The sequence below is a fragment of the Pundamilia nyererei genome, unplaced genomic scaffold, assembly GCF_000239375.1.
Source record: "Pundamilia nyererei isolate P.nyererei 1_Seehausen unplaced genomic scaffold, PunNye1.0 scaffold00079, whole genome shotgun sequence".
Lineage (NCBI taxonomy): Eukaryota > Metazoa > Chordata > Actinopteri > Cichliformes > Cichlidae > Pundamilia > Pundamilia nyererei.
In genome coordinates, this window is record NW_005187480.1 from 946,408 (window position 1) to 960,552 (window position 14,145).

The 14,145-nt window shown below is 42.0% G+C and overlaps 3 protein-coding genes across 7 annotated transcripts in view; 1 reads left to right on the plus strand and 2 right to left on the minus strand.

The window, feature by feature from the left end:
- b4galt7 (xylosylprotein beta 1,4-galactosyltransferase, polypeptide 7 (galactosyltransferase I)) overlaps positions 1–4,389 on the minus strand; it is an 8,460-nt gene extending 4,071 nt beyond the window's left edge. The window contains exons 1-2 of the mRNA XM_005737747.1: positions 3,853–4,389; positions 680–1,018 (exon numbers count right to left, since the gene is read on the minus strand). Of these exons, the coding sequence (XP_005737804.1) occupies positions 680–1,018; positions 3,853–3,905 (392 nt within the window). The 5' untranslated portion in view covers positions 3,906–4,389. The remainder of the gene's footprint in view (positions 1–679; positions 1,019–3,852) is intronic.
- Positions 4,390–5,908: 1,519 nt separating this feature from the next.
- tmed9 (transmembrane p24 trafficking protein 9) lies at positions 5,909–10,089 on the minus strand. The gene is made up of 5 exons (XM_005737748.2): positions 9,885–10,089; positions 9,025–9,125; positions 8,286–8,411; positions 8,031–8,177; positions 5,909–7,259 (listed from the first exon to the last, which is right to left on the minus strand). The coding sequence occupies exons 1-5, from the start codon at positions 10,072–10,074 to the stop codon at positions 7,110–7,112; spliced, it is 714 nt and encodes a 237-aa protein (XP_005737805.1). The 5' UTR covers positions 10,075–10,089; the 3' UTR covers positions 5,909–7,109.
- Positions 10,090–10,453: 364 nt separating this feature from the next.
- Positions 10,454–13,260, plus strand: tmem216 (transmembrane protein 216). Of its 5 annotated transcripts, none has more exons than XM_005737750.1 (6): positions 10,454–10,526; positions 11,635–11,682; positions 11,756–11,828; positions 12,440–12,532; positions 12,826–13,043; positions 13,121–13,260. In XM_005737750.1, exons 1-5 carry the CDS (start codon positions 10,467–10,469, stop codon positions 13,029–13,031), a joined length of 480 nt encoding a protein of 159 aa, XP_005737807.1. In that variant the 5' UTR covers positions 10,454–10,466; the 3' UTR covers positions 13,032–13,043; positions 13,121–13,260. The 5 variants fall into 5 exon arrangements, with proteins under 5 accessions (XP_005737807.1, XP_005737806.1, XP_005737808.1 ...); XM_005737749.1 differs by having other exon boundaries at positions 12,826–13,027; XM_005737753.1 differs by having other exon boundaries at positions 10,460–10,526; positions 11,635–11,648; positions 11,735–11,828.
- Positions 13,261–14,145: the final 885 nt, after the last annotated feature.

Genomic DNA, 14,145 nt, shown 5'->3' on the forward strand with positions numbered 1-14,145 from the left:
CACACACACACACACACACACACACACACACACACACACACACACACACACACACCATTTCCTATTAATTACTTGGCTGTTTGTTGTCATCATAGTTACTTCTGAACGTTAAAGTTTGAATGTTTTAGAAATTATTACAAATGTAAAACTAGCTTTAAGTAACTGTCTCCTCACTTCTTATTATTTAATAATCCATCTGTACATGAACAGATTAAAGTGGGATGTAAAAACTGCTTTTAGCCACTGTGCCAAGTTAGCTGAGCCAATGACGTCACTGCTCTATAACATGTTGAGAACTAACGTGTTAACAAAGCTGAAACCATCGTCTCCTCTGAGATTTAACTGATCACAGGAAGTGATATTTATTAAAAAGATGATAAACAGTCATTTGCATTGCAGTTTCCTGTCACTACATTCACTACATTACAAAGTACAGATTATAGCAGCGTGGCTAAAACCTTCGGGTGTTGACTTTCTCTAACTGAATGTATGTTTCATCTTTCTGACTTAAACAATCACACAGATCCAGAAATATTTCTAATTTCCCACATTTTCCCATCTCCATAAATGCAGCATTTTCTTGAAAAGTGGCCATCAAAGTGAGCAACAGCAAACCGGTTCTGATCCCTGGGCCACCTGTTTGACATATTTTCTTCTGTGGTTGGAGAGGATGCCTCACCTGTAGTGATCCACCTGGTTGATGATGAGGATCTTGTGGCGGATCTTATTCTTGTTGAGGAACGCGTGAATGAAGGGAACGAACACCAGTAGCTCCTCAAAGCGCTCTCTGAAGGGAACTACGACGGCCAGTTTGTGAGGCCCCCAAGACGGGTCGTCCACCACGGACGCCTGACCGCTGGCCGGGCAGGGTGGCGCCGGCTGTTGGGGCATGCATCGTTCTCCGTGCGTCGCAGACATGTCGCCTGAACAGCTGAGCTGCAGCCAGAGCAGAGAGACGAGGACCAGCACCATGCACAGCCCGAACAGCTTGTAGACGGTGCATTTACCGGACAGGTACCTGATGCACAGAAGAAGTGGAGTGGTCAGAGATTGGCTGGGTTCAGATTAAGGCTCATTTACAGGTGCAAAGAAATGATTTCACTTTATTTAACAACATAAAATTGCAACTCTGGAAACCACTGACTCAGGCCTCGACATGAGATGTTAAACACGTCTGAAAAGGTTTTAAAACCTGAGAATCCTACTGCCTGTGGTCAGTGAACACAACAAACCAGTACACTGATATTAGAGGGCGAACACATGAAATGACCAGCAGCATCCCAGCAGGGGCGTGGCTACCAGCGACTGTAGAAAGTCGATGATTTTAGGTGATGAAATAAAGCGACCACTGGTGGCACAAAGTAGGAGGCCAAGTGACAACCAGGCAGAGCGAAGGACACCGCTGACTGAGATGACTGTGCAGTGTCAGAGGGTTACCTAGGCAACTGTAGTCAGAAAAGTCCACAAGCAACAAACCATCACCAGGTGATGAACATTGAGCTAATCTATTATTGTTTATTTTGTCATGCACTCTTCACATTTCCTCGCGGACAATTTCTGAAGCCTCAGCATTGGCGTTTTTCATCGCTACCATCTTGTTTTCTTGAAGTGACCATATTTGGAGGAATGGGTGGAGTCATGAAGTAATGCTAGAATTCGGCCTTGTTCACTAATCTGTGTGTAGAAATGTTTTTTGACCCTGCAGCACACGCTACATTCCTGCGGGACTCGTTTACGGTAAGTAAACCGGTTTACCTCCAGGAACCTTGAGGAGGAAGCTAAGAAGTTAAATCACTGAGGCAACAAAAACAAGAAGAAAAGAAAAAGAAGAAACTGAAGTGAAAGTAAATTTAAAATGTTTTCTTTGGGTTTATTTGATCCTGTTCTGTTTTTGGCCCTGATGGTTTGAATCCCACCCTCTATTACTTCCCGTCTGTGGTGATATCAGCATTTTCTTGCTGTTACATCATGTCTGTGTGCTCACATCGATATCAGCGCTCCAACAAAACACCTTATACTTCCCCTTTCATCTAAAGTTTATATCTTCTGTTGGTGAAAACGTTCCTGTCTTTGTGCTTCTTTCTTAAATATAAAAATAAAGTTACTGTTACTACTGTCACCACTTTTCACAGCTCTCTGGGCTCAGTAAAGACTACCATGCCACACCCAAATATCTCTGAATCTATTAGTCTGAAAGAAATTGGCTTTATTTAAGGTACTGAAAATGTGTTAACACTGCAGAAAAGCACCCGATTTTCTGTTTCAGACCTGAATGCACACATGCTGCACTTTTTGTTTCGAAGAACATTTCTTTAAATCACGATTAGTCGACAAGCTGCTGAACATAAAAGCTGTGACTCAAATATTCAAAGCATGCAGAGAAATCAGTAAAACGAAGAAACAAGGAGGCAACAGCATGAGTTCCCAAACTGTGTCTCAAACAGAAAACTCACCATGCTGCTGTGCATGTTGACACTCTAGGGTGGCAACTTTGGACATTTTTACAGTGAACCGGACAAAAACAGTTAACATGCTTCACCAATGCATGGGGAATTTCCTTAATTCCCCATGCACATTCCTTAATTCCTTAATTTCCTTCCTTTCCTGGTGTGATGCAAAAGTCATTAATGGAGAAGAAAAGTGCAAAGACTTAAAGCTGCTGTGACAAATCTGTCGCCATAAAGGAGATGATGATGATGATGATGATGATGATTTGGGTTGAGTCCTGAGGGGCAGCCTCTTAAATGATTTTGTGAATACTAAAATGAACACAGAGGAAATCTCCTTATTCCTTAGTCTTAATTTTAATTCTGACCAATCTCTGATGGATGTGTTTACCCTCTAAAAGACAAAGAGTCAAAAAGTCCACCACCTCTGTCCTACGCTCTCCATACAATAATAATGAAAACTAATCCGAAAATTTGAAAACTAGAGTAACTCTGGGCTACAAATTAAGTTTAAGATGTGAGGATGACAAACTGGGGAAAGATAAAGGAAGAAAGACTCCCTGACAGAATCACTTTAAGCACCTCTGGATGTCCCTGAACCACAGTTTGGGAACCGCTGGTGGAAACAACAAGGCTGAAGTTTTACTCACTTCTCCTGCTGCCCGGGAGCTTTAGATGGATCCCTTCTTCAAAGCCGAGAAAGAATATTAATGATGTTTCTGGTGATTTCCCATCACTTCTTCTACATTTAATTTTAATACCACACAAACAAGCTAAAGACATTTTTCAAAGAGGAAATTTAAAATCAATGAATTCACATGAGTTCCTCCCTTCAGTGTAACAGTAACACCCAGAAATAAAACCCATAAAACAGGCTGTTAAACTGAAAGAGCCACGTTTGTTTTGTTTTTTTATAAAAAACAAAACCAACAACATTTTTTTAAACAGCATGACTTTTATTGAGGCATTTCCCCCTGCATATGTCCCCATTTTTACTGGAAAGTTGGCGGTCTTTTCTCTTGTCAATTTGCCAGTTTTCCCCCGTAAATGTGCTGTATTTTCTGCTGTATATATTTTTTTACCGGTAAATCTGACATTTGTTGAAAAAAAATATTTATCTTTTCTTGAATATATGCAATTTGTTTCCGTATGGGCAAGGTTTCCTTGTAAATTTGACAGTTTCTCTAGTTTTCCCTCTGAAATCTGTTCTTCTGTATAGTTACTTTTTAATTGTTCTTTTTAATCGTAAATTTACGGCTTAGATTATTTCAATGATTTTAACCTCTGTGATATATTTGAACCTTCAGTGAGTCTGATATTCGGCTGTAGCAAACTTACTGAAACTAAATCAAAGCATGAAAATAAGAAAGAGAAAGGAAAAACAAACTTCATGCTCTCCTCTCACCTCCTGTCCTCTTTGAAGTAGAGCACAGGTTTCCTCCTGGATGAATACATCATGTTGCCGGACTCGCTGTAAAGTCGGACCAGCTTCTCTCCTCTCCTTCTTGTTGTTATAAATTATAGCTTGGTTATTTCAGGCTTTTCTCCTCCATCTTTCCTCATTTGTAAGTGTTGACGGAAACCAGACTGTGCTCCATGCCGGCCCTCGGCTCTGTGCCCCGGTCTGCTGCCGCCGTACAGCTGCTTAACATCTGCTCAGATTTAAATCCTCCTCCGGTCTGTTAGCTTCCGCAGCTAACTGTACACGTAGCATCAGCGGTTCGCTCACATCGCCGCTCCGGGTCCAAACTCAGCTCCTCCCGGCTATAACCTGGGCTTTATCGACGGTCACCGAGCCTATGCGAGTGTTTGCTAAATTTTTATTTCTGTTAAAACAAAAATGTAACACGACAGGCTCCGATTGGAAGCATATTTCAGCGTTTTTACCCGCTGAAAGAACACCAAGCTGACTGTACTGTGGTCCAACCTCTATACGAGTCCGATGGGGAACAGCGGCGAGTATAAGCAAAGGTTCCTATGGTTTTTGTCTCATTAAAGGAGCAGCACATCCGCAGGGAGACCTGCTGTGAGTTTAGTGACTGAACAAAAACATATCCCTGTTTTACTGCCACCTGTGCTACAGATTATTAATATTGCTGTTGTTAACACAGAATATGACACGCTGTTTTGCTGTAAAGTAACAACAGATGTTCTTCAGATGTTTCAATCCTGTTGGACAAACCTGCACAGATGTTAACCTGTTATTTTTATGAGAGCAGTTCTCATTCAGTACCAAAGATTTCAGTTTAACCGCACATCTATAACATGAATGATCCTTTACCCTACTTAGTGCTCTGTTAGTTTTAAGAACACCTGAATCCTGAAAAAGTAAGTAACAGGTCACCTGCAGTCCCACCAGGAGATGATCCGTGGATGAGGCCGACATCCGTTGCATATGCAAACATCTGGATGCACCACCTCTTTGTGTGGGGCAATGTTGGAGGTGGACCAGCATGTCGATCTGACATTGATGACATCAGAGCAGCTCACCTGCTCCTTCCTCTTGGTGTCACTGTAGCACCTGGACACTGAGGACACGCCTCCACCTTCACCTCTGTTGACAAAACAGCATCATCACTGGTGACGAAGTGCCACGTACAGTGAGGAGCCGCTTTCTTCTCCATCTCTTCGGTGGACTTCAGAGGAGCCTTGTTTACTCGCCTGTCTGTGTCAATGTACCTGTAGCTCTTATATGTGCTGATGGGGGGAACACTGCAGCTGAGTGTCACTCTGGTACAGCAGCAAGTCAAGAATGAAGCCATCCTCAGAAACCCCAATTTGTCAGGTCTGTTCTGGATGTGCTGCCTCAGGCTGCCAGCTGTTTGCAGACAACCAAAACCTCATCAGCCCAAACCTCTGATGAAGAGGCTCATCTTCAACTTCTTGATTTATTAAATCAATTTTAACAGTAATACAGCAAAGAATGCAAATAAATATAGATTAAAATTCACAAAAATCACATATTCTGGTTATAGCTTAAAATGTCTTTAACAGTTTCCCCCTGCATAAGTCTAATCTCTGGACCGGACTGTATAACATCAGCAAGATCCTGTGTACGGTTTAATTCTACTGTTGGGTTAGGTGTTAAAAAAAAAAAAGGAAGAAAAAGAAACTCAGTGTAAAGCATCAGATGTCTAAAAACAGACATTATTCTTGTTGTTGTTTTCATTTCAACAACTTTTCAGTAACATAACGAAGAAAGAAAAACTTATAAAGACCTTCAGGAAGCCCGGAGATGTGCTGAAAAACAAAGCTTGGCTCTTTGGATGGAAAACAAAGCAGTAGATTTTATATTAAATACTTGAAAATGTTTGGATTAAACGTCCCAAATATACAATAACACGTCCGAGTTTTACACCTTAGACGGTGATTCTTGAAGGTTTATAACAGCAGTTTAAATTTGACTTCATCAACCACACAAACACTTTGATTTGTTTTCATTTTATTATATTTTGCAGTCACAATACTCAGGTTTCTTTTAAAATATCTTTGCCCTTAAAAGAAAACAATTACTGTGTATAAAAACTCTTTTGTGACTTTATGAGCTGTGTTTTGGCGGGAATATTACAAGAATGTCATTTAACCACGCCATCCTTCAAACCAACTGAACTTTATTCTGAGTGCAATCACAGAGTTTCACATGGACGCTAAATAATAAAAAGCCCCTCTCCCGACCCCAAAATATTTCACCATCTGATTTAAAGCCCGCCTACAGGAACATTTCTAAAAAATGAAAACACGACCATCCATCCTTTATTGTTAAAAAGAAACTAAATCTTATCTGAAAACAGAAAAAATTTGAACTGAGATCAGCGACCATCACCCTGAACGGTCGACCAAAGATATCACATTTCCTTGAAAATCGTCTTAAGCCTCGAACGAGCCCCTGAACTGAAGTAGCTCCAGGAGTCTTTCAGTAAATCAGTTCTGCGACTGATTACAGTGAGCAAAGCCTGCTTCAGATGTTCTCAAAAGCAGCAGACTCGAAACACAGAGGACAGCTGCAGCGACGCCGACCGGCACAAAAAACGCGTACAAACATCCAGAACCTGAAAGTAATGTGATGAAGTGAAACATCGAAACAACTCTGTGTTTCAGTAAAATAAAATAAGACCGTTTCAGATCTTTAATAACGTGAGCGGCAGCGTTAAAATCACGCCCCACTTTTAGTCAGCGTTGCAAAAAAGAGAAACCTTTCCCGTCCCTGGTAACGAGTATGCAAACGCCGAGATCACACGTCGTCTCAGTAACCATCAGATCTGTGGATTAATGAATGAATCTGGATGATCATTTCTGAGCTCAGATCACACGTATACACGTATATCATGTCCCGCAGACTTGCATCGCTATGGGCCAGTAACACATGCTGCGAGCGAGGGGGAGAAAATCGAAAACTGCTCCGCCGCCGGGCGCTGTAATAAATATGGAGGAGAGGGTGGGTCACACATTCCCTGATTGGTCAGGTTAAACGCTCGTCACGATCACGGCTGGTGACGAAAACAGTAACAACAAAAATCTTAAACATGTTTTTCAAGCCAAATCCTGCAGCTGGGTCTTTTCTGCCGCCCGCCACTAAGTACTGCATCCATCAGTAGACACCACACACACACTCACACACGCACACACACACACACGCACGCACGCACACCCTCTGACTCCAGATTACACCAGTTTCTTAGCCTCGAAGAAGCTCTTCAGGTGTCTCATCTGCCAGATACCGATGGCCACCAGGATCAGGGTCTGGACGATAGACCACCAGAGGACCCGCTGGTTGGTGCTCTCGCTGGTCTGACGGAAACGCTCCTCACGATACTGAGGGAAAAACAGACGGCAGGGGGCGCCCGTTAAACCTTAACGCTGTCATTTTTGACAGCTATGACAATACACAGTGTCTGAACATTTACAGTTGCAAAAAAATAATAATAACTAAACGTTTAAACATAAACCTTATATTTGAACTAGGGCTGCCAAAAACGATTATTTTGATAGTCGACTAGTCACCGATTATTTTTGCGATTAGTCGACTAATCAGATCATCATCCACTGGACGTAAAACGTACAACTTATTGCACCAGCACGCATCTGCTCTTATATAACTATCATTAACTTCCAGCTTTAAGTGTTTAAGGTATGTGCTAACTAAAAATAAAGACAAGATGATTTAATCTCAGCCAAACTGATTTACTCAGGAACAAATAAAATACTGAAAGCCCTAATTTGAATTAAATAAATGTAGACTCCACTGACAGAAACAGAAAATGGGTTCCTGCTTTTCTACTTTGGTGACTTTTTGTGCTTTAAGTCATAATAAATTTAATGACCAGCTGAGGCAGGAATAGAAGAACATCAGGAGGTAAAACATCTGTTTTAATGAATGGAGTCTGGTGGAGAGTACAGGCTTCATGTTGTCAGGAAACTGGTGCTGACAGCCGGTAAAGTGGTAAAAATGTTCTGTTAAACTGATTTTTTTGGGGCGTGTACATAAAATCAAAGAGCCTGAGAGACGAGCAGCTCTGATTCATGTTCAGGGTCTTCATGTGTTTCTGACAAAAACAAAAAAGCGCCAAGGCGTTTCTGACTGACCCGCTGGTAGTTCTGCTCCTTCTGGATCTGGTCCACCTGCTCCACCAGCTGTCGGACTCTCAGCTGCAGCTCCGTCAGTTTGTCCTTGGCAGCGATCTCAGCGTAGTTGTTGGCGTGTTCGCCCACCTGGATGTCCAGGTGAACGCGCTGCAACACATCACAAAAATCACAAACCGCGGTTATGAACATCACGGATCAGAACAGAAAGGAATAAACTGCTGAAGCTCTCGTTTGTATGTCTGAGCGTCTCCTCACCAGCATGCCGCCGGCAAACAGCGAGAACTTGGAGGAGTTGGAGTGAAGGCAGATCTGATGTTCTCCAGGTGTGTGCGACGTGAAGGTGAAGCGTCCTTCTGAGCCGTACTGTCGAGACAGAATCACCTGCAGGGAAAAAACAAAACATCTTCCACATCAAGCAGAAGTCTCAGCATTTGTACTGTAACTCCTGAGAGCTGAAAGCTGCAGACTGCTCTGAAAACTCAGTTTATTACACTTTTTTCCTTCTCCTGCATCGCTGTAATCTCGCAAAGCAAGGAAGCCCCACCCACCTGTTGCTCAAAGCTTTGGCAGCCAATCAGAACAAGTTGGCTTAAAGGCAGAGGAGCTAATACATCTTGATTCAGAGTATGAGCTGAAGGAGGAACATTTTAAACTGAACTACTGTGAATCCTGCCGAGCTCCTCGAGCACAGTCCAGGCGTAAAAATACTGCACATATCAAAATATATAAGCTACTCTGAGCTGATCCCCACAGAGGATGGATCCACACGTTTGATTTATTTTGTTCCAGGTACCCTTGCTGACGAAATCCCCCCATTTATCCAGGCTTGGGACTGACATGGAGCTTGTGACTTCCTGAGTCTGGGTTTTTGTCTCCTCCTGGTCTTCATCTGAGGACCTTTCACATATGAGGCATATGTGGCTGTACAGTTGAGCGTTAACCACGACAGCATGACGCCACATAGACTCTTTAAGTACATGAACTTTATGCTCACCTTGTCATCAGGATCTTTGACTTCCACAAACATGCCAAGACCCTGAGTGGCCGGCAGGTACTCCTCCCTTTGCTTATCATACAGCTGAGTCCGATAGTTACCTGCACAGACACACGGCTTGATTAGTGAGCAGTTTGAATGAATATGGTTTGGACCTGAAACCAACATCAGTTTATCAACTTCCGGTTGAATATGTCGACTTTTTTCTTTATGTTTTAAACTTTGTTTCAGTAAATGCAACAGCAACAGAATTTTCTTTGTTTTCTTTAGAAAACTCCTTCACTATCACAATCTGAAGTTAACTCTCAGTTCACTGCTTTACTTTATCTGCAGATGCATTAGTAAAGCAGGTGCACCTGAAATGATTCCGAATTAACCTTTAACCTGATGAAAATTGTGCAGATTAAGATGCTGAAAGAAAAGCTTTTTTGAACGGACAGATTTCCTGCCGGCTGATGGTGTGTACCATGTGGTAGTTTCTCTCATTCAAACAGAGGAGGGCTGATTAACTTTGAGATAAACTTGCCTTTAATATAACCTGGATTAAATTATAGAGGAGGATTCAACGGACCAAAGGATCCACTTTAAACTTAGTGTTGATGGATTATTATTTCAACAGCTTTCTTTAATGGAAAAATACCTTTATGAAAACTTTAATCACACTTTAAAGTTTCGATTTTTCCCCTTCCTATAAAAATAAATCATGCTATCGTGAACTATTATTTAGAATATTTATTTTAATTAAGTTTAATTTCTTTCGAAAAAGTACACACACATTTGAAGACACGACACACTAAACTTTAGCTGCTCGGCTAACTAGCTGCTAGCATTATCCTACAGATCCCCCACCCCCCTCTCACCGATAATCATGGTCTCGTCCGGAATCTCCTCGATGAAGCATTTCTTCTCGGTCTCTCCGATGTGAAAGTACAGCGCGGAGACGAAGCTGCACAAAACGTTCAGGAGTAAAACTGAAAACAGACACGGCTGCATCCTGATCCGGAGCGACGCCATCTTCCTGCCGGGACACACGGAACTCAAACTGAGCATGCGCCTGTCACAGCAGTGCCACGTAAACCCTTGCGGCACTCTGGCCAATCGGCTAACCGCAGGAGGGTACTGGATGTCGTAGTTCTAAACGCTCTGGGCTTCTAAAACGAATGATAAATAATGTTATCATGATTAATCATTTATTTTTAGGTTTTGTACTTAAAAAAAAATCAAAATGTGGCTTTACGAAACATTATTTAAATATATAATATATATTTATTGATTTAATTTAGCAAAGGAAAACAAATATTTCATTTCATGAGTAAAACTGGGTTGTTATTAAAATGCTTTGATGTATACCTGTTATTATTATTTTGCATTACTGTTAGACCAAAATAATCTTGTGGTCTTTTACTGTGAAAGACCAAAGCGGGAAAAAGCCTTTTTCACACATGCGTAGACCAAATCAAACGGTATCCACGGCAACAGGACCGAAGCGGACATGGCGCCCGGTGAGTGTGAGGTTTTTGTTGTTGATAAATCGGTGATGGTGCAGGGTTAAAGTGTGAAATATTTCATAGGTTAAAGTCAGTGGAGAATTTACAGGAGAGTGTACTGGTCGAATAAAACTGCATATGGTTATTTATTTTTGAGCAGGCTGAGCGTGGTCAGCGCAGCAAACACCTCAGGTTTCTGTCAGCTCATCAAACCTCAGCAGAGTCAGAGACGCTAACGTTACTAATAAAGAACCGCAGCACATGTTTTTACACAGAAACAGCAGCTGTGGTTCCTTATTTAGTCTCTTCAGTTCAGTTAGCCACATGGAAAACACTGAAAAAAGGATACTAAAGCCTAAAAAACAACACAAAATAACACATTAAACGGGAAGTTTAAAAATGTCAGTTTTAGTCTGACTTTTGAAAGACTCCACAGATCTCAGACACTCAGAGCCTGACAACATGACCACCTGAAGCTACTGGCAGTGCATGGATGTTAAAATTCACAGATGTACGTAGGTTCCGGTCCCTGCAAAGCTCTAAAAGTCAAAACCAGACTCTTAAAGTGATATGATATGATATGATATGATATGATATGATATGATATACCTTTATTAGTCCCACAAGGGGAAGTGCACTCTGAAGCAGCTGAATCAGCAGTGACTCAGTCTGAACCCTCACAGTGGCACTGTGAACGACCTGCAGACGTTCTCGCGGAGCTTTGTTAAGACAAGAGAACAAAGAAATTTGAAAATTGCAATAATTCAGAAGTGATGACATAGATGCATGAATGACAATCCTCAGTTCAGACACCCTGGACCTCAAAGCTGCTTTATAAAGAATAGAATAATACAAGAATATAAATAAATTACTAAATGTAGTAAAAGTAATCACAGACATTAGAAATGTCAAAGATATGACAAAAGAGACAGAAGAAAGAAAGCACACCTGCAAATCTGTGTGTACAACAAAATCACTTAAATAAATATTTAAATATTTTATATCATTAATAATATTATCAAGATCACCAATACAATCAGCAGGTTAATCAATAATCTGATCCGTCCTGTTTGTGGTCTGTAACTCACTCCTCTGCTTCTTGTTTCCACTTTTTTTCCTGCAGGGAGCCAACCAATCGTATCCTTCACCTGACTCTAACGCAGAGCTGCAGGTCATGTGACTTTGTGTCTGCTGTTGTTTCTCCTTGACCTCCTCTTCATTAGCTCTCGTCCGCTCCTCTGCAGGTGCTGTTCTACCTGAACAGCTGGTACTTTGCTGCCTTCTACCTGGCCGAGGTCCTCATGTTCATCTATAAAGGTGTGTGAGAGCATCCTCCTCTACCTCCTCTTTCTCCTGCAGCGCAGAACTCAGAGACAGAGTTTGAGAAATGGTGCCGTTCACACAGACGATTACATAAGACAGAGAATTAGGTTTTTTGACCGACCGCTGTGAGCTCGAGCTGAACTGGGACTGAGTTTGAGGTACACTTGATTTACCGTCAAAGCTTCCAAGCTCAGAAAGTGCACAGTTGTAGCCCGGCGTGTAATAAACCACGAAATCTGGGTCCTTCAGGAGGTCTGCTGATGTACGCCTAACCCACAAAAGTCTGAACTCAGTCCAAAGTGCTTTTATTTTTTAAGATCGAGACACATTTAACTTAAGATTTTATTTTTACATTAAAAAAAGCTTAATATCCTGCTTTTGTTCAGCTGCAGCCTGAAACTCACTTTGTTAAGAAGTCATACGTGGGTCCACTGTAGCTGTGGAACTTTATCTAAACAGGTTAATTCCAATTAACAGCCTCCACAGTTTAAACCGGAGGAGAGGATTATGATGGTGATGAAGATGATGGTGTTTGTTAGATGGAGAGGCTGATGATGATGGGGTCATATTGATGTTGATGGCGTTCTGATGTCTGCTCTCTGCAGGAGTTTTGTTGCCGTACCCGTCAGATAACCTGGTTCTGGACGTCGTGTTGCTGCTGCTTTTCCTCGCTCTTGAGATTCTGCGGATCTTTTATGGTGAGCAAAGTCACGTCTCATTTTGAATAAATCTTTATTCATAACAGGAACGGTCTTTCATGTCCTTTAAGAAGTCAGATAAGATGATTTTTATCTGTCTTGAGTTCATGCTCTGCTGCTCCTACCATCTCCTACTTAATTCAATTCAATTTTATTTATATAGCGCCAAATCACAACAACAGTCGCCTCAGACATTTATGTGTCTGACAACAAAGTGCTTCACAAGAACATGTCGTACACACACACACAACATGCACGTCACAAACTGAGTGTCAAACTGCGTCTCCATCCAGGCTGGAAGGGAAACCTGTGCGAGCGCTCTCTGGCTTCCTGTGTGTCGCTCTTTGTCCTGCTTCCCTGCACCGCGCTCGCCGTGTACTACCTTCTGCTGCAGACCTTCATCCTGCGCCTCGAGTTCCTGCTCAACGCCGTGCTGCTCTGCTTCTACGGCCTCGAGTTCCTGCTCGGGCTCATCTCCATATCTGCCTTCTCCAGGTGACGGCGTCCTCGTGTAAGCTTTTTGGGTCGGTACAAATCTTAGTCGTTTCTTTAAATACTAAAGTTCATACTTTACGTCTTCTTCCGCAGGGCCAAAGTGTACTGAGGAGCAAACGCCACAGGATGAGTCAGCAGAGGTTTCTGTAAATATCTGCCATGTTTGATCAAGTTTTTTACCTTCATGAAACTGTTTCTGTAAATAAACTTTCTGATTTCTACGTCACAATTAATTCATCTCCAGTGTTTCCTTTTAAAAGTTTTTCAATCAGAATGAAGTTTAAACTGAAGGTCGGCTCCTTATATCTTTTATATACAGACTATAAACTATTAGCCTTTACAACAAAGGTGTAGTTAGCCAGCTGGTATCTTCATCACGCTCCACCGACACACCGATCCTCTGGTCACTGTGATCCCTCTGGATCTCCCGCACCACCTCCGCAGCTCCCGGTGGCCGCGTGGATGTCCGCATGAACTGTCTGCAACAGGAAGTCGAAGCATTGCTCAGCTTCTTACTGAGATGCTCATGAATGTGTTAAGTAAAACACGCCATCTGGGCGGTCTTTAAAGTAGGGCTGGGTATCGTCACTGATTTCTAGAATCGATTTGATCCACGATTCGATTAGATTTGAATCGGGGAAATTTTGCCTCAGACAGTCCGAAATATTATAATTCAGATCATGCATCAGTACATTTCCATATTTTTGTATCTATAAAAAGAAAGCTGACACTTGTGAGACTTTATCAAAGGTGTGAACGTCACAGCAGATGCCTTTGTGTCAAAGTAGCTGAAGATAAAACACAGAAAAACATGAAGGAGATTTTCCTGGCCTGGGTTTTTATAACTCAACATATGAACATTACCTGATGCTGCTGAGAGCAAAGTTACAGAGGTTTTATTAGAGACACAGCTAAGCGTTTTGCAATTGCGCATAATTTTAAAAAGTTAAAATTTGTTCAGTAGTTTATTGAACGGCATCGCCGAAACATCAGAATCAGCGAGCTGTCGGCTTTCAGCCCCGACCGTGTCCGTGCCATCGGGTAAGAAAGGCGACATCTCACTGATTTTGATGCGTCGGCGGGTCCGCGCTTTGTGTTTACATCTTTGTGAAGAATCT